The following is a 19,667-nucleotide window of genomic DNA, read 5'->3' as shown; positions in this document are numbered from 1 at the left end:
TCAAGTTAGATAAGCACTAGTCAAGCCGTCAGTTTTCTCCCTTGGTGTTTCTGATGGTAGGAGAGAAAGCAAAAATGAACACCCCAGGGAAGTGTCACTCTGCTGGCTGCCTGACGTGTGTAAATAGTGAACCTCTGTTATACATGGAATACAAAAGTGAACAAGGACTGTAGTTTGTCTTGATGGGAAGAAGACTGAAAATGCTCATCTGAAACCATTAAAGTTACTCTAGAAATTCTAAGGTTTTTTTCATACAACTGTTTCTCTAGACCAGAGCTTCTCAACCTTAGCACTTACTGATATTTTGGATTAGATAGTTTTTGCTATAAGGCTGTCTTTTACAATGAAGATTAGCAATATTGTTAGTGTCAACTCATGTGATGCAAGTAGTGTGACACATTCACAGTTGTGACCACAACAATGTTTCTAGATATTGACAAGTTATTCCTAGGTAGGTAGGTGGGAAGCACATGGGTCGGGGTGCAAAGTTGCCCCTGATTAAGAACCATTCTTTAGACTTAGTTCATATTGGCAGAATCCTGTGTTTTGTTTTTATTTTTTCTTTTTATCCTCTGTTTCTTAATAAAATATTGATCTTTTTAATTTATTGTTAGAATCACAATTTTATTTCGGCCTCTACGGTTTATTATTCTGATAAGAATTCTTCATCTGGCTAATCAAAAAAGACAACTTGAAAAGGTGGCCAGAAGGATGGTAAGTGAGACAAAACATAACTATTACTCAGAAAAATGTGTTTCAGGAAATAATGGCAAGGGTTGTAGATATCTATGTAATGTTCTTTACTTTATGTTGGTTAATGTTTTACAAATTCTTACTGTTTGAATATTTCAGGTTTCAGGAAATAAACGACGATACAAAAAGGGTGGATTTGACCTAGACCTGACTTATGTTACTGGTTTGTCAAGTTTGTTGATTTACTTATATATTAACTTCACATTTTCCTTATGTGTGAGTAATTATGTTTACTCATGCTCTTTCTAAGCATTCTTTATTCATGAAGACATATGCTGCTATGGTAGTGTGACATCTGTAGTTTAACCTAACAATGGAATATCTGCATCATTAGGGCTACTTGTTTAGAGTACAGAAGTTGAATGGATTTTCAGCTGACTCCATTTTTGTTGTTGTTATTAGTATTTATTGAGTTCTAGCAGTAATCCTAGGAGACCTGTTTTCTTCCTAGAACTCCATCGAGACCTGTTTTCTTCCTAGAACCCCAATGAATAGGTATTTGTTTTGTAAAGTACCCAGTCAGTTCCCATCTGTCTGGAGCCCAGATTTCTCATTTTGTCTTTGGGATTTAAAAAGTAAATTGCCACCACAGGGAGTTCTGGATTGATGTCAACTCAAATCTATCCACTGCAGCTGGAATCAACTGAGTCGTGGGCACACATGCAACTTTAATAGACATTATATTAGATAATTTAATTTTATTTAGATTATCCTGACGATTAACTAGCTTTTTGTTTTTGTCATTTTCAATTCTTAAAAGTTCTTTTCTATAAAAAAGGAGTCTAGTTGTGTGTAAATTAAGTTCTCAGATTGTTTCACTCTACAAAGGCTTAGATAACAATAATTATTTTGGCTTCCAGAGCGTATTATTGCCATGTCATTCCCATCTTCTGGAAGGCAGTCTTTCTATAGAAATCCCATAAAGGTAAGGATGTTTATGTAACAAATGCTTATACTTTTCAGTTAGCATAGACTGTGTAGTAAGTTTAATACTGATCCAGAAGTTGCAAAAATTCAGTTTCAGGTAAAAAATGTATAGTGGATTGATATAAATTAGCTATTACTCTGTTATGTATCACCCAAACATAGTAACTTATATAACACCAACCCATTTACTTAATTCATGTTTTGTGATTTTGGATTGCACTTACCTGGGTTCTGCTGATTTGGGAGAGTTTTAACTAATCTCAGCTGGACTAACTCAAGCCTCTGTAGATAGCTACTGGGAATTTGAGGACTGGCTAATCTACCAAGTGATCTGATTGGATGGCTCCATGTGCTGTCTCCTTCAGTAGCAAGTTAGTTCAGGCTTGTTCACATGGGCACAGTGGCAAGGATCCCATGCTGTGAGCGTAAGAATGCAGAGTCCTCAAAAGCCCAGAATCAAAACTGGTATGTATATAATCTATCTGAACTCAAGAAGTAGAAAATAGACTATCTTTTCATAGCAGGAATTGCAACGAATTGTGGCTTTTTTTTTTTTTTAGTCTATTATAGGGAGGAAGGGTAGGGTGGGGATTTTTAACTAAAATGTATATTCTCACTTTCAGATCCTAAATTATAGTGGAGGCATACCATTCATATGGTTTAAATAGACTCAAATGTAAAATGCAGCTTACTATAAAATTCAAGCTAGAAGGTGTTTTAAGAAGTTTACATACATGTGTGTGTCTAATTACTGCAATTTACAGTATAATGTCAGTAAAATGTAAGTATGTAATTATGTGTACATGCCTGAAATAAGTATATATATTAAATAAATACATGCATAATTACATAGAATTACTTATTGATGCAAAACAAATATTGTCAAGTACACTATGCACTAATATTAAGTAGGTATCTTGATGGAATTATATATAGGTATATATGCATACAACCAACAACCAAATCAAAATATAGAATATTTCTTGTTCTTTTCAGTCACTATCCTAACACACCATGTGTAATTACTACTCTAATTTATGTTACTTTTTCTTGAATTTCATATAGGTGGAATCATATACTACATTTTTTTGGGGGCTGGCATGGGCATAACATAAATTCCCAAAGATTCATTCAATATAGTATGTGCCAGTAATTATATATATAATTACATAACTATATACATATTTATACACACAGTCATGTAATTGATTCAAATGTAAAATGACACACAGTCATTTCATGGACTGTATACACACACACACATACATATATGTCTATAATCATGAATTGCTTAACAATGGGGATACATTTTGACAAATTCATCTTTAGGCAGTTTTGTCAGGAAAGTGTCATAAACAAGCTACACATACCAAATGGTATAGTATTAATATTTACTGCTTTCTAGAATCTTGAAAGCCTAAGTATTTAGTTTACATACAGAAATTACATAAGTATACACCTTTTACAAGGGCAGCAAATACATTCTTTGAAATCTACTTTACAAAAATTTTAAAATAATAGCAAAATGTACATTGAAAGAGGCAAGTATAAATTTGTAGGCCAGTAAATTTGACAGAAAAACTGTGCAGCTTGCATGCCTTTAAATATGTAAATTCTAAATTTGGAATTTTGAGTAATTATTTTGTTTTGATATGGAAAACACAATGCTAACTGTCAAGGAATCTTATTTAAAAATATTCAATTCGGCCCTCCCTGGTGGCGCAGCGGGTTAAAGCACTGCACTAAGAATCTAAAGCCGCTTCCGCATGAGTTCAATTCCCACCTGCCCCGGAGGTGACCACAGGGTGTGGCAGACCTCTCCTGACCCGCCCGCTGCTCCCCTCAGCAGTGTACTTCGTCAATCTGCCTGTTCTGCTCCCCGCTCTGTCTCTGGTGAAGTCTTTCGCCACCCCTGAGTCTCTGGCCTGTACCCCAGTTCTGTATGCACAAATAAATAAATCTTTAAAAAAAAAAATTCAATTCATTCAAAGCATCAACTTATTATAACTCTAAACTTTCAGCCATTTAGCTCCAGCCTGTTATTTTAAATATATATTAATTCTGCCAGTACAGTAGTGTTTCATACCTTTGACACTTGCAAATTCTAGAATATTTTTTTTTTTTTAAGATTTATTTATGCCAGTACAGTAGTGTTTCATACCTTTGACACTTGCAAATTCTAGAATATTTTTGAAGGAACTTTTTAATACTGATAAATGTTCAGGAAAGAAAACAAAGTTTCAATGAACTGTCCAGTTTTGGTTTGTTTGTTTTTTTTTTTTTGAAATGGTCTCATTTCAGCTTCATATGCATTCATTCATTTTACAAAATAATAAGCTACAAAATTTCCAAGATACCCAACACTTTTGCATAAATAATAAACTCTTTTTCTCAAGCACCACAAAAGTTTAGAAAACAATTTTAGTTTGAATAAATATCTTGAAATGTGTTTCACCTACTACTTCAATGGACTTAAGGTTTTCAAGCCTTCTCAATGACCAGATTTTGGTTTTATATTTTACTTATTTAAAGGAAATTTTTTTTTCTGTTAATATTTGCTTACAACACTGTATGTTCTTCAGAAATATAGGATTTCACTTCTTCAGGTATACTGGTTCCCACACCTCTTCAGGTATATGTTCCCACACCACACTCAACAGCAAGGCATCCTACTCTTCTGCAATAGTCCATTGTACCTCCCTTCCTCCTCAGATTTACAGTTGTAGTTCTAAGGTTTGTTTTGATATTGTCTGACATTTTGTTTTGTTTCTCTCTATTCCATAGATAAGCATAACCATCTAGTATTTGTCATTCTTCTTCTAGCTTATTTTCTGAGCAATAGTCCCTACAGTTCCATCCATGTTGTCCCAAATGCAAGATTTAATCTTTCGATATATATATATATATATTAAAAGATTAATACTGAATAGTATTAATACTGATAGTACTAATACTGAATATCAAAAGATTAATACTGAATAGTATTAATACTCAATAGTATTCCATTGTGTATATACCACATACTCTTAATCCACTCTTCTGTTCTTGGGCATTTAGGTTGCTTCTATAACTTGGCCACTGTAAATAGTGCTGTAATGAACGTAGGAGTGCATATATCCCTTTGAATTTGTGGTTTAGCATTCTTCAGGTAGCTACCTGGAAATGAAATTGCTGTATCATCCAGATGACCAAATAAGCACACAAGAAAATCCCTACTATTACTCATCAAGGAAATGCAACTCCAAACTGAATGAGATATAATCTCACACCAGAAACAAATGTTGGGAAGGATATGGAGAAAAAGCAACCCTCTTACACTGGTGGTAGGAATGTAGACTGATCCAACCCTTTTGGAAAATAGTATGGAGGTTTCTCAAAATATTAAAAATCAATCTACCATATGATCAAAGACCAGAGTTTTAATTACACTAGAGAGAAACTGCCTTGAGAGAGATGAGGTCAGTTATTACCAATAAAGTCTCTACTGTATTCCTCTCATAGATACAAAAATTAAAGCATTTTCCCCTTAGAATAATTTATGTATATTTATACTTTATGTATAATACTGCATATACTTTATACTTATATATAAATACATATATGAATTAACATATAAGAATATCTTTATGGTGGTATACAAATATGTATTATCTATAAATATGTATTACATGATAATATAAATTCACCTCTTATTGAAAGTAAAAAGTAACATTTAACCTAGAATAATAAATTTATATAGTTTTATAATTTTATAATATTTAAGTTATAGGTAGATTTGTTGTATAGATATATATATATTCTATGTTATACTCTATAATATGTATATGTATATATATATTCTATTTTATACTCTATAATAATATATTCTATAATTATAGAGTATGTGTATGTGGTATATAACTATATATAATTTACATTTCCTTTTATCCATATCCTCATGAATACTTGTTATTTCTTGTCTTTTTGATATTTGCCATGTAAGTGTAAGGTGTTTAACATTGTGATTTTTACTTATATTTCCTATTGAGAAGTGATGGTGAGCAACTTCTTATGTGTGTGTTTATCTTTGTATTATCTTCTTTGATAAAATATCCATATTCTCCACCCATTTTTTTTTTAAGATTTATTTATTTATTTCATATGGAACTGGGGTACAGGCCAGAGATGTGGAGGGTGAGAGGATTCAACAGAGACAGAGAGGAGAGCAGAACAGGCAGATCCATGAAGTACACTGCTGAGGAGAGCAGCGGGCGGGTCAGGAGAGGTCTGCCACGCCATGTGGATCTCCCCCGGGGCAGGCGAGAATCGAACTCATGCAGAAGTGACTTTAGCTTCTCAGTGCTGTGCTTTAACCCGCTGTGCCACCAGGGAGGGCCCCTCCACCCATTTTTTAATCAGGTTGTTTGTTTTTTTATTGCTGAGTTGCATAAGATGTTTGTCTATTTTGGATATTAACCTGTGGAAGACTCTTTGTCCTCCATCACGGATTATTGGGGGGCAGAACAGGCAGGGTCTCAAGGTGGGAACTGCGTCAGTGAGTGGAGATTTCTAAAAAAAGGGGAAGAAAAGGGGAGTGGGCGGAGGAAGACACGGAAACGGGAGTGGGGTACAAGTCTTCCTGATCCGCCTTCAGCAGAGGTTTATTTTATACTTCAAGCAGGCAGAGGGATGACATTAGCATATGAAATGGGCTGAGATCACAATCACCTTTTTTCTAAGAATAGTCTGGGGTTGTTTTGACCCTTAGTTGAGATTAAAACATTTTAAAAATCAATCTATCAAGGTTAAAACAGGTACATAGATTCACAAAGTTTAAGACTAATATTACTATATTTACTACAGTGAAGATTAACAAAAATAAAGTCCCTGAAACATTATCTATTATTTAATGGCTTTCATTCTCATTGAGACATCCTAGGGAGATAAAGTAAAGTGAGGGCAGGAAGAGGAAATTTCTTATAAATCAAATTAAAGTAAGGTTTTTATGAAAAACTTGTTGGAAAGTTTGAGTTTCCTTGAGGTCTAGATGGTAGAAAACCTGACTAGTTCTGCATAGGTGACTTGGGTGAATTTCCATATCTAACCACTTGATAGTAGAAAGCTTGAGTGGTTATTTAGAAACTGAATAGAAGGCTGTGTGAGATAGAGTGATAAGATTTGGGTCTTCCTCAGTCTGGCAGTGAGAGAGACTTTGCAGTAACAGCCATTTGTTTTTATTAATCAGCCAGTTGTTTAATGACTTTTGACTTCAAGAGGAATTTCTCACCCTGGTGCAGTGCTTGTTTGTCAGGGCCAGGTAGCCCCTTATGAGGCTGAGGCAATCCAAGTGTAAGCAGAAGGTTGCTCAGAATATTTTGAAATTATGATTATACAAAAAAGGGAGGTCATAACATAAGTTAGCGTGGAAAGTCTGATTTTTCAGAGCACTTCTGTCTCTATCTGGAATATGTCAGTCGATAGAGGTCGCATAGCTTGTGTCATTAACCCCTTGTCAGATGCTTGATTTCCTCCCATTCAGTAAGTTGCCTTTTTGTTTTGCATAAAAACATTTTAGCTTAATGAAACAGTACCATGTGTTTATTTTTGCTTTGCCTTTGGGGAGAAATCCACAAGAATATCCCAATGCCAATGTTATTACTTGTTTTCTTTGTGTATCTTATAGTTTCAGGTCTTATATTCAAGTCTTTATGCCATTTTGATTAATTTTTTATATATGGCATAAGTGTCTGCTTTCATTCTTTTACATGGGTGTCCAGTTTTCCCAGCACACCATTTATCAAAGAGACTTTCCTTTTAATTGTATGTTCTTGGCTCATTATCATAAATTAGTTGCCCATATATGTGTGGTTATTTCTGGGTTTTATTTTACAATGCCATACTGTTTTTGATTGCTACATCTTTGTAGTGTAATTTGATGTCCTGCAACCTCTACATTTATTCTTTTTTCTCAGGATTGCTTTGGCTTATTCAAGAGCTTTTGTGATTCCTCGCATATTTTAGGGTTCTGTTTCTTGAATAATGTCTTTGGAATTTTGATAGGACTGTATCTTTAGGTAAAATGCCATTTTTAATTATTTTGATACATGAAATAGACTGCCCTCATTTATTTGTTTCTTCTTCTATTTCTTTTAACAGTGTTTTAGTTTTTAGTGTGCAAATCTTTCACCTCCTTGATTAAGTTTATTCCTAGAGTTTTCATTCTTTTTGATACAAATATAACTATTATTGCTTTCTTAGTTTCTCTTTCTGATAGCTCATTGTGTAAAGAACAGACTTTTGTTTATTGATTTCGTAACCTGCAATTTTACTATATTATTTCTAACATTTCTAACATTATTTTTCTAGTGATATTTATAATATCATTCTTAGAGGAGTTTACATTTGAAGAATTTATCCATTTCTTGTAGCTTACTAAATTGTTGACAATTTCAAAATTATTTCATGTTTATTTTCTTAAAGAACTAGCTTTTAGTTTCATTAATCTATTGTATTATCATTTTCACTTGTATTTTGTTTGATTTTATAACATTTCCTTCCTTCTATTGACTTTGGGCTTCATGTGATTTTTTTTTTTTTTTAGTTCCTTTAGATTTAAGGTTAAGTTTGTTTATTTGAGCTTTTTCTAGTTTCTTCAGATAAGTTTTTATTGCTATAATCTTCCTTCTTGGTACCCTTTTACTACATCCCAACAACTTTCATCCCAAAGGAATTTTACTTTTTATTGTTTCTGGCTATCTTTTTATTTCTGCTTTGATTTGTTGAACCAGGAGTTGCTTAACAGCATATTGCTTAGTCCCTACATATTTTGTATTCTTTCAGCTTTCTTCTTGTATTTGATTTCTAACTTCATAGCATTGTAGTGTGAAATATACTTGATATGATTTCAGTCTTAAAATTGTTGGGATTTGGTTTGTGTCCCAGCATATGATCTATCCTTGAGAATGTTTCATGTGCACTTGAGAAAAATTTATGTTCTACTGCTTTTGGATAGAATGTTCTGTACATATTAAGTCTGGCCAAATGTATCAGTTAAGACCAACATCTCCTTGCTGATTTTCTGTCTGTAAGATCTGTGCTATACAATGTTGTAAGCAAGGTGCTAAGTTACCTACTATTATTGTGTTACTGTCAATTTTCCCCTTTTAATCTGTAGTATTTATGCTCCTTTGTTAGGTGCTTACATATTAATGACTATGAAGTGTTTTTGATGATTGATTCCTTTATCATTGCAGTCATGTGCCACTTTACAATAGAAATACATTCTGAGAATGTATCATTAGCTGATTTCTTCATTGTATGAATGGCATAGCATATAATTATACAAATCTAGGTGGTATATCCTATTACATACTTAGTCTGTATGGTGTAACGTTTTGAGGTCACCATCATATGTGTGGTTAAAGGTTGACTTAAAACATCATGAAACAGCACATGAGTGTATATAATGTCTATCTTTGCCTTTATTAGTCTTTGTTTTAAAGTGTATTTTGTCATGTGAGTATAGTTGTACCAGCTTTTTTCACCTCTGTTTGCATAGAGTATTTTTCCCATCCCTTCACTTTCAGTCTATGTATGTGTTGTACCTATGAGTCTCTTTCATCAAAATGTAGCTTGCTCTTTTTAAAAAAAATCTGTTCATCTGTTCTATGTATTTGTATGTAGTCCATTTACATTTAAGGTGATTATTGATAGGTGTGGCTTACTCTGCAGGACCTCAAGTGCACCATTGGCCCTGGCTAATGTTGTGCTTAGGTGAGCACACTCCCCAGTAAGGCCAACAAACAAGTCAGCAGAGCACAGTGCACTCTGTCCTGCAAATAGCTGCAGCCCACTACTTTGTATCAAGCAGAAGCTACAGGACCCTAGGTCTGGTACAAACATGCACCCTACCCCCTGCGTGGGGCACATTAACTGGGCACATTTCCTGTTTTTCCCTGCACCTACCGAATCTATATATACCCATGGGCAGTCCTAATAAACAGACCTCCGACTTCAGACCCCAGGCTCCTGCTTTAGTTTCTTTTGAGGCTCGGAGTCTCCTATTTTCGGGCGGTGAGTGAACCTAGCAGTCAGCGCACCCCTCTGTGGTTCTGCAACAGATAGGTATGTATTTATTATCATTGTGTTAATTTTTGGGGGTGTTTTCTTGGTTTCACTCTGTTACTTCTTTTTCTCTCATCTTGTTGAGGTTGATGACTGTTTCTGAGTAGTATGTTTAAATTCATTTTTCTTTTTTTTTAATTTACTTTTGCTTTAACTCTATGGACATTTTATTGATCTAAGGTATGCAGGAAGGGGGAGAGTGAAGACAGGAGGCTAAAAGAATGCAGAGGACTATGGTGGGAGAATATAGTGCTTTGGTGGTGGGAAAACTATGGTGGCTACACGTATATATATATATATATATACACACACACACATTTATATACATATATATTCTTTAGCTAATTAGTGTAGCTTTAGTAAAGTTTGCTGCTTTAATCTGTTAAACTTTATGCTTGCTTTGTAGATATAAAAATTTCCAAACCATTCATACTTTTTATGTGTATAACCTTTTTATCACTCCTACTCTAGTACTATCCAGACTATGAGTGTCTTTTTGACTTATTTCCTCCTGACAGTTGTAACCAATTTAATGTTTATGATTTTTGACCCATTAATTTTTCTTTTCTCAATATTAAAAGTAAATGTTCTGATGGTACTATGCTAATAATTTTCTGAAATTTTAATATTCATTTTGTTGTTTTGCACAGAAATATATGATCTGTGTATGTATTTTAGATGGATAAGTAAAATTTTACTTTAAAATTTATTTAAAATTTTATAAGTCATTGGGCCACCATAACTCAGAATGTTCATATTCTCATATCCCACCCTTATTGCTTATTTCTAAGTAATAAGTAGATAAAAAGCAATGATCATTTTCAGTTATTCCCAGGAAATGGTTTATGTTGATGTCATGTGGATGCATGTATGTGTCCATCTTTTTTAGGAAGTTGCCCGATTCTTGGATACCAAGCATCAAAACCACTATCGAGTCTACAATCTATGCAGTATGTATATGAGTAGATATTTTGTTACTATATATAGAAAACAATCACTGCATGTAAGAAGATGATATAGTTTTTAGATGATACAGTTTTAAATAATCTATCATATGTATTTGATATTCTATCATATGTATTTGGCAGTAATGGGAAGATTATTTAAAAATCTCCATCTTGCATGCTCTGCTGGTAGGAAAAGATAGCTCTAAAATGCTGTTTTGTGAGGAAACCTAGAATGGAGTTAGAACCGTTTTCAAATGAACCTGTTCTAATGTTGTTAGGTTTGAAAAAATTGTTCCATTTTTTCCTGCCAGTTTGTGCTTTTAAAATTGACAAATGCATTTTTTAACCCACTAACAGTGGTATCTACACTCGTGAGTAGAGCAGAGCTCTAAATGATGGGGGAAAACAATCCCCATCATAGTGAAAACAGCTTACTTCTCTGTCTCTCTTGATTTTTCCTCTTCCGATATGTTAAGTAGATATTTTAGGAAGTAAATACTTTGGTTGCCCACACTTTCTTCTGTTCTGTGGCTTCTAGCTACCCTATAATAATGTAATGAGTAATCTTGTTGGAAATTAAATCTTATTAAACAAAGCAAAATAAGTTGAGCTTAAGTTACTCAAGATGAACAAATTACTACTCTCCTTATGTTTTGAAGCGTTGAGTTTCTTTTAGAGTAGCAGGAACCAGTCAGAAATGTTCTTTCATTAAAAACTTGAATAAGAAAATTCTAACAAAAAGTGTAATTTATTAATGACTTGTTCACTTACTGTATTAGGCATAGAGATATGCCCTATGTATCATTTATTTTAGGTGAAAGAGCATATGATCCTAAGTATTTCCATTATAATGTTCATCGAATCTTGATTGATGATCATAATGTTCCCTCTCTAAGGTAAGTTTTATAGCAAGTGGGCTGTCAGAAGAGATAATACATTGGGATTGATTTTTTGGAAACTTTTTAATTCAATTAAATATCTTACTTTTGATACTAGTGTGATGTTGGAATTCTCCAAGGAAGTAGATGAGTGGCTGGCTGAAGATAAGGAAAACATCGTAGTAATTCACTGTAAAGGGGGGAAAGGTAAAAACATTTTTCTTTTTCTCTGTTTTCTATAGAAATTAGAAAAAAATATGAAAGTACAAGATCAAAATGTACTATTTTAATCAGTGTTACTAGTTGCTAATATTGTAAACTATTGGCTTTAAGGCTAAGGAAGAGAAAGAAAAAAGAGGAGGAAAGGACAAAAATACAAATAAAAAGACTAAAGAAAGAAAAGGGTATTTTCCCCTTGTTTCTTGACTATTTCTTCATTATTGATTTGTAAAGAATATCTGTCAAAATACAAGCAATGTTTAACTTTAGAAACTATCAAGGCAGTTTTATTTTAGTTGTTGTTAAACTTTTTGAGAAATTTTTAAGGGTAAGGGACCCAACAACAATGCTTTTTAAAAAGTCACAAATTATATGGAAATTTCTATAGTGTAATGATAGAAGGACATTGATTTTGGTAGCAGTAAAATGAAAAGAAAAAAAAAAGCCATTTGTAAAACCTACTGATTTGAGGAGTGAGAAAGGTGACATCAGAAGAGATTCCATACTTCGCTCTTAGGTGGATAATCTGTAAGCAGGATGCAATAAATTCCTTTCACAGTGTCTTATGACAGCATATGTGAAATGCTTTCTACCAGAGAAACTCACTAGAGATCAGTACATAAATGAAGCTAGAAGGTGTCATGCTCAGTGAAATAAGTCAGAAGGAAGAAAAGTTTCAGGTGGGTTTACTCATAACAGGAATACAGGGAAATTGAAAAAGATAGAACTTGCAAGCATCTAAGATATACAGCAGGGATAGGAGTGAGAGAAGTTAAAACGGGAGAGAAGAGCACAAGGGAACATGGTTATAGTTATGGGTGTTAAGGTGGTGGGGGATTTATGGGGATTTATTCATTTATTGCACAAAAATGAATAATGCAAAAAAAAAAATCTGATTAGCTTAACAAAAAAAAATAAACTACCGCAGGAAGCATGGTGGAGTTGACATTCCAAATGGCTGTCTATCTCTGAGCCACCACTTGAGAGTATGTAAAGGGAAAGGGGTAGAGATTATCTTCCGCAGACGTGGAAGGCACTAACTGGCCAGTCAATTGGCAGCTCTTAATGTTTCCATCGTAACTACCCCAGATAGTTTCTATGTATTGTACACACATATTACCACAGAAAATGGACATTCAAAACAACAGTGCTTGGCAGTGTATGCAGGGGCCAGGAGGAGTCAATAACCTTAGCTTTGATAGCTACAACTTTCTAATTTTCAGGGTAAGAAATGAATCAGCATTAGGCTATCAGCACCTCTCATGATCTCTGTAAGGAACAGAGATAAACGTAATCTCTCTTGCAATTTGTCTAATCAGTAATTTTAGCTTTTCTGGGAAATAATGTCCACAGGCCCAAAGACTAGAATTAACTGAGAATTCTCTGTCACACACAGATTCTTTGGCTTTTTTTTTTTCCTTCTTCTTTAGTTTCTCCTTTTCAATGAATTTTTTTTCTGGTTGAAAGGCTGGGGGAAAATATTGAAAAAGTTCCAATTATTAAACTATAATGATTAAAAGCACAGACTTTTAAAGAAAATGTCTGGGTTCAAACCCAACTGTGTTATAAAATAATCATGTCGCATTAAATGTGTAAAATGCAGATGATACCAGTACAAACTCAATAATTTTGTGGGAATTAAATGAAATGTGAGCAGTAGTTGGCAAGGACTGGCATTGCTCAGTAATATTGGTCATTATTATTATACTTCAAGCTTTATCTTTCAGTTTTCCTCAGCAGGCTTACCTTAGTCTTTTTCTAGTAGACTTGCAATTTGTTATTTAAAAATATGGGTGAATATTTAAGTTTCTCTAGCTCTTGTAAAGTCTTTTAAAGGAACTCCTTTTTACAAAGATGGTATTAAAAGTAAAGAAGGAAGCCCCTGCCCCTCCCAAAGCCAAGTCAAAGCAAAAGCTTTGAAGATCAAGATAGCAGTACAGGAAGGTGTCTACACACACACACACACACACACACACACACACACACACACAGAGATCATATCACCTACCTTCCAGGGGCCCAAGACACTGTGGCTCCAAAGGCAGCCAGTATCCCCAAAAGAGCACCCCCCTCCAAGGAGAAACGAACTTGAGAAATAGTTTGACCACTATGCCATCATCAAGTTCCTCTTGACCAACCAGTTAACCATAAAGAAGAAAAAGGCAATACACCTATATTCATTGTGGATGGCAAGGCCAATGAGCACCCAGTGAAACAGGCTGTGAAGAGGCTCCATGACATTGATATGGCCAAAGTGAACTCCCTTATCAGACCTAGTGGAGAGAAGAAGGCATATGTTCTTCTAACTCCTACCTATGATGCTGTGGATTTTGCCATTTAAACCAAGACCAACTGACTAATTCTAAATACACATTTTCTCACAGTAAAAAAAAAGAAATAAAATCTTTTAATGGATATTACAAAGTTTGTCTTCATTTGAGGTGCTCATTGTTATCAAATGCTGCAGTCAAACTGACAAAAGGCTTTATTGGTCTGAATATCTTGAATAAGAAGGCCCTGGTGGTACAACAGGTTAAAGCACAGTACTGTGAAGCTGTCTGCAGCCACTGCAGCATGAGTTCAATCCCCAGTCAGGGAGGTGACCCACCTGGCACAGCAGACCTCTACTGTCTCACCCGCTGCTCCCCTCAGCAGTGTATCTCAGACAGCCCACCTGTTCTGTTCCCCACTTTGTCTCTGGTGAATCCTCTCACTGCCCCATACCTCTGGCCTGCACCCCAGTTCTTGTATGCATAAATAAATCTTTTTTTTTTTAAAGGCATTCTTTCAGTTTTGTTTCAAGTGCTTTAATAGCTGTAAGGGACAAACACTATAATCCAGGATACTGAAGTCTGGCAAAGTTATAGCAACCTGGTTTTAGCTTGAGTGGTAAAGCTCTCCTTTCTTAGCAGTAAAGCTGTAGCTCTGTATTACAGCAGGATTGTCAGGAGTATTACAGCAGAATTGTCATAAATCAAGTATTATAGCTGAGTATTATGTTATTTAGAGCTTCAGGACTACAGTCCAGGAGATGCTCACTCAAAATCTTAACACTTGAGCAGAATGCCCCAGGAACTTTTAGGAGAATGAGAGTGACTAGGTCTGTTTCATGCAAATGAGGTTTTCAGTCAAAGCAGTTCTTAGTGGTGGAAAGTTTATGAAGCAGTGGTTGGTTGAATTTCAATCCTGGGTATGGCTTGCCAGTGTGATTTCATTTCTTCTGGGCTATGTATGCTTTTGTGCATGCCCCAACATGCCTGGGCATGCTGGAACCTTATTCTCAACAACCTCCCAGCTGTGTTTGGTTATTACCCAGATTTGAGATGGCTTCATGTTCATTTCTCCTTTTTATTTGTTACTTGTCATTTACCCCTCTTGATCAAAATCTTTCTTTTGGAAACTATTGATTATCAACTGGAGAAGTCCCAAGTCACTGGGATGGTCCTGGCCCAGGAAGTCATATCCTTTGTTAGAATTCTAATTAATATGTTGCAGAAAAAATGAGTCTTAGACTTTTAGGAAATCAAGTTCTCCGTTTCCATTTGGCATGGTTTTAGAAAAAACAGTTTTAAATTTTAATCCAAGCCAAAAAGATTGGAAGAAAAACTGTGTTAGTTTAGAAATTCATAACCACACGTTAAAAATATTTGGGATCTATGCACCTCTCACCTGTATCCCAGTTCTGTATAAATAAATAAATAAATAAATAAAATTGCGATCTAGTGCAGTTCACAGGTGAAAAGTAAAAAACTCAAAAGTGATTATGAGCACAAAAATCTAATGTCAAAAAAAATTGTTGCTGAAATGTATTTTTCTCTCAAACTTCTCTCCAATTTAAACAATCACAGTAAAAATCAATTCATTTGTACATTAAATCTGGCCTTTTTCATAAATACAATAAGAACAGAATATAACGTTTTCTTAAGGAATCTTAGATTTCACTCTTAATGGCCCCTCAGGGCTCAGGGTGATGCCTGAGGTCTCATCAGACTTTGTCCACAGTGCTTGGATCTTTTGGTAAGTACCTGTCTTTTCAAGATCCCCCAAATGTCCTCAGGCCTCTGGATCTGCCCCTTTTTTACCCTTCCTCTGATAGACTTGCAGCCATGTGAGCAAGTCAGAAAATTCCTTGTCTTTGTTGGTTCTATTAATATGTGGCTAAGGGACACTCAGGGACCCCAAATTATTAAGGAGTGCATGCTGAGGGGGATTCCACTATCCATATACACGAAGGAAAAGAAAGCATATTCTTAATGTGAAAGTTCTTTAACAGAATTAGTGAACATAGAACACAAAGATAAAGGATATTTCTTTTTAGTTAATTTTTTATTTGCTTACATCATTGTCCATTTTTGTACACTATTTGATTTCTCCCCTCAAGTGTAGCCCCCATAAATTTCCCACAAGTACATCACTCATGAACTATCACCACAATCCTTTGTGCTCTTCCCTTCCCTGTTTTGACCCTTCTTGCTCCCTCTTCCCTGCTGTGTGCTTCAGATCCATGGTCAGCCTTCAAGTTTAGTCTTCTGTTTATACTTCATTCTGTTTTCCTATATTCCTCCTATAAGTGATACCATCCAGTATTTTTCTTTTCTTTCTGACTTATATTACTGACCATAATCCCTCCCAGCTGCATCCTGGTTGCTACCAATGGCATGAGTTTATCTTTTTTGATTGCTGAATAGCATTCCAATGTGTGTATGTGTGTGTGTGTGTGTATCTTCTTTATCTATTCATCTGTTTGAGCCTCTTAGGTTGTTTCTATATCTTGGCTATTGTAAATAGTGCTTAAGTAAATATTGAAGTACAGGTTTCCTTTCTAATTAATCTTTTTGTGTCATTTGTATAGATTCCTAGCAATTCTACATTGCTAAGTCACAATGTAGATCCATTTTTAGTCATTTGAGGGTCCTCTACACAGCTTTCCATAGTGGTTGGACCAGTTTGATTTCAACACAAGTAACTGGCAGGCTTCTTTTACCCCAAATCTTTGCTAGCCTTTGTTGTTACCAACTTTTTTTTTAATAGGGGTCATTCTCACTGGCGTGAGGTGGCATGAGGTGATATCTCATTGTGATTTTGATTTGCATTTCCTGACTGTAAGTGATGTTGACTATCTTTTCATGTACCTGTTTGGCCATTTGCATTTGCTCTTTGGAGAAGTGTCTTTTTTAGCTCTTCTCCCATTTTTACTGGGTTATTTACTTGGTCCTAGTTGAGTTGTATAAGCTCTTTGTAAATCATTTATATCAGTTCCTTATTGGTTTTATAGAGGACAACTATTTTTTCCTAACCTATAGAGTATTTCTTTGTTTTGGCTATTGTGTCTTTTGCTGTATAGAAGCTTTTTAGTTTGATGTAACCCCAGCTGTTTATTATTTCCTTCATTTTCATTGTTTCTGGGGATGAGTCCTCAAAGTTATTTCTGAGATGTATGGCATAGAGTGTTTTGTTTCCTTCAATAGTTTTTACAGTTTCAGGTCTTACATTCAAGTCTTTTGTCCATTTTTGAGCTGGTTTTGTGTATGTTGCATTGTGGTAGTCTAGTTTGTTTCTCTTTTTTTTTGCATAGCAGTCCAGTTTTCCCAGCACCATTTATTGAAGAGATAATCCAAGAAAGAAGATTTCTAATAAAACCCTGATAATTACCCCTCATGGGAACATGCCTAGCCAAATAACGTTGGCCTGATAAGAGACCAGTGAGGTCCAAAATCTTGTCACAGAGGTTAGGCAGATCTTAGAGATCTTGGACAAAAGGAGATACCACATCAAGATAATGGCTGCTGTTGTCAGCTTCCTACTTTGTGTCACCCACTCATTTCTTCCAAGTGCTTACATGCCTTTCTTCCATGGGTCTCCTCCAAGTATTCTTCCAACAGTACCAGGGTATAAGTCAGGGCTGCAGAACATAATGAGCCTGCATGTTTTCAGTTATATACCAAGCATAGCTACTTAACTTCATTCCTACTTCTAAGCAATCTCAATCAGAAGTCCAGTGTATGGTATTCTGGGTCTTGTGGCCAAAGGTAGTTGCATGTAAGTGGGTATAAGGAAAATGGGAATTCCCCTTCATGGAGGTGTACCTGCAACCGTTCACCTCCTTTCGTGTAGGGCTATCTGTAATGGTTCTGGGGTCAACCTGAATTCCTGAAAGCAATCTGGTCTCAGATATGGCATATGAGCCAGTAACAGTTTTATAAACATGTTTCCAGTAATCTGCTCTAGAAATAAAGAGAGTTATTGGTTTATGCAAGCAAGCACATTTTCATGAGAAATAAGAACAGTTACTAAAAATTTTCACATTTTGGGGGATCAGAGAGAGAGAGAAAGCAAGTATACAAGTTTTTTTTTTTTTTTTAAGATTTATTTATTTATTCGTACAGAACTGGGGTACAGGCCAGAGATGCGGAGGGTGAGAGGATTCACCAGAGACAAAGCGGGGAGCAGAACAGGCAGATCGACGAAATACACTGCTGAGGGGAGCAGCGGGCGGGTCAGGAGAGGTCTGCCGCGCCACGTGGTCGCCTCCGGGGCAGGCGGGGATCGAACTCATGCGGAAGTGGCTTCAGTTTCTTAGTGCAGTGCTTTAACCCGCTGCGCCACCAGGGAGGGCCCAACAAGTATACAAGTTTTGATAACTCAAAAAAGGGAAATTTCTTTCAAATTGTCAAATATTTTCTATAAGCTGCAATTCCTTATCCTCAGTTCCATGATATATCTGTCTATAAACTCTCATTCTGCTGTGAATTTCTCTGAATGTGAGGTAGAATGAGTTCTGTAAATGGCCAAAAGTCTTAAAAATGACCATAATTAAGAACTGAATATAATTCAATTACAAGGATGTTTATTCAATCTGTTACATATAGTATTTTAAAATAACCAGAAGTGACCAGTAATATTACACCAAAGCATATCAAACTTTAAAGAAATTTCACATAATTTTAGCACATTCATATTAATATCTACAACATGCTAATAACATTTAGTATTTCTTCATATGACAATGCTTCCTGTAAAGTTTCAAAATTGCAAATTGGGACTAATTTTTCTGTGTAGAGAACCGTTCTGATGTCATGACTTAGCTGTACTTCCTAGATGTCCCTTTTTTTCTAAATTAATTAAAGACAGAATATTTATTTTCAAGGAATTTTTGTCATAGATATTAAATAGTTTAAAACATGAAGATTTTGATTGCAGCTCAACACAGTGCTGAGGTCAGCACTGGATTTTCCTCTAGCTACCTACTGGCCATGCCAAAAACTAGATTATTTGGAAAAGAAAAAAAACTAGATTATTTGAACATCTTGCAATCTATTATAAAGCAGACCATAGTTTAAGACTATTTTTTGTCCTTTTGGAAGATGAAAGAATATTAAAGCTTGGTTTTATTGATGGTGCAACTTAATTAGAGAAAAAATCCTTGTAAAAATACAATTGATCTAATCTAGTTTTCCAGAAAAAAAAAATTTTCTGGCCCTCCCTGAGTGGGTTAAAGCACAGCACTAAGAAGCTAAAGCCACTTCCGCATGAGTTCTATCCCCACCTGCCCCAGGAGGTGATTCACATGTCACAGCAGACCTCTCCTGACCTGCCCCTGCTCCCCTCAGCAGTGTACTTCATCAATCTGCCTTTCTGCTCCCTACTCTCTCTGATGAATCCTCTCACCACCCATAAAAAAATAAATCTTAAAAAAAAAAAAAAAAGATATCTCTCACACATCTTAGGCAGATATTTTCTACTTTAACATTCCATTCCAAAAATAACTAGTTTCAACGTGAGACAAAATCTTTTTCCCTCAGTAAAGAAAAATCTTCATTCCTCATACCGTCCTTTTCTT

At 35.2% G+C, this 19,667-nt stretch overlaps 1 protein-coding gene and 1 pseudogene across 1 annotated transcript in view; both read left to right on the top strand.

Moving 5' to 3' along the window:
- LOC101630436 (phosphatidylinositol 3,4,5-trisphosphate 3-phosphatase TPTE2) overlaps positions 1-19,667 on the top strand; it is a 46,929-nt gene that overhangs the window by 4,958 nt on the left and 22,304 nt on the right. Inside the window, exons 4-9 of the mRNA XM_012723172.1 lie at positions 615-714; positions 853-916; positions 1,614-1,678; positions 10,673-10,733; positions 11,545-11,626; positions 11,727-11,815. Coding sequence (XP_012578626.1) covers positions 615-714; positions 853-916; positions 1,614-1,678; positions 10,673-10,733; positions 11,545-11,626; positions 11,727-11,815 — 461 coding nt within the window. The remainder of the gene's footprint in view (positions 1-614; positions 715-852; positions 917-1,613; positions 1,679-10,672; positions 10,734-11,544; positions 11,627-11,726; positions 11,816-19,667) is intronic.
- Positions 13,682-14,168, top strand: LOC105853463 (annotated as a pseudogene).

Source organism: Condylura cristata, unplaced genomic scaffold (assembly GCF_000260355.1).
Source record: "Condylura cristata isolate star-nosed mole 26May11 unplaced genomic scaffold, ConCri1.0 scaffold00010, whole genome shotgun sequence".
Lineage (NCBI taxonomy): Eukaryota > Metazoa > Chordata > Mammalia > Eulipotyphla > Talpidae > Condylura > Condylura cristata.
This window is presented reverse-complemented; position numbering and strand designations above follow the sequence as displayed.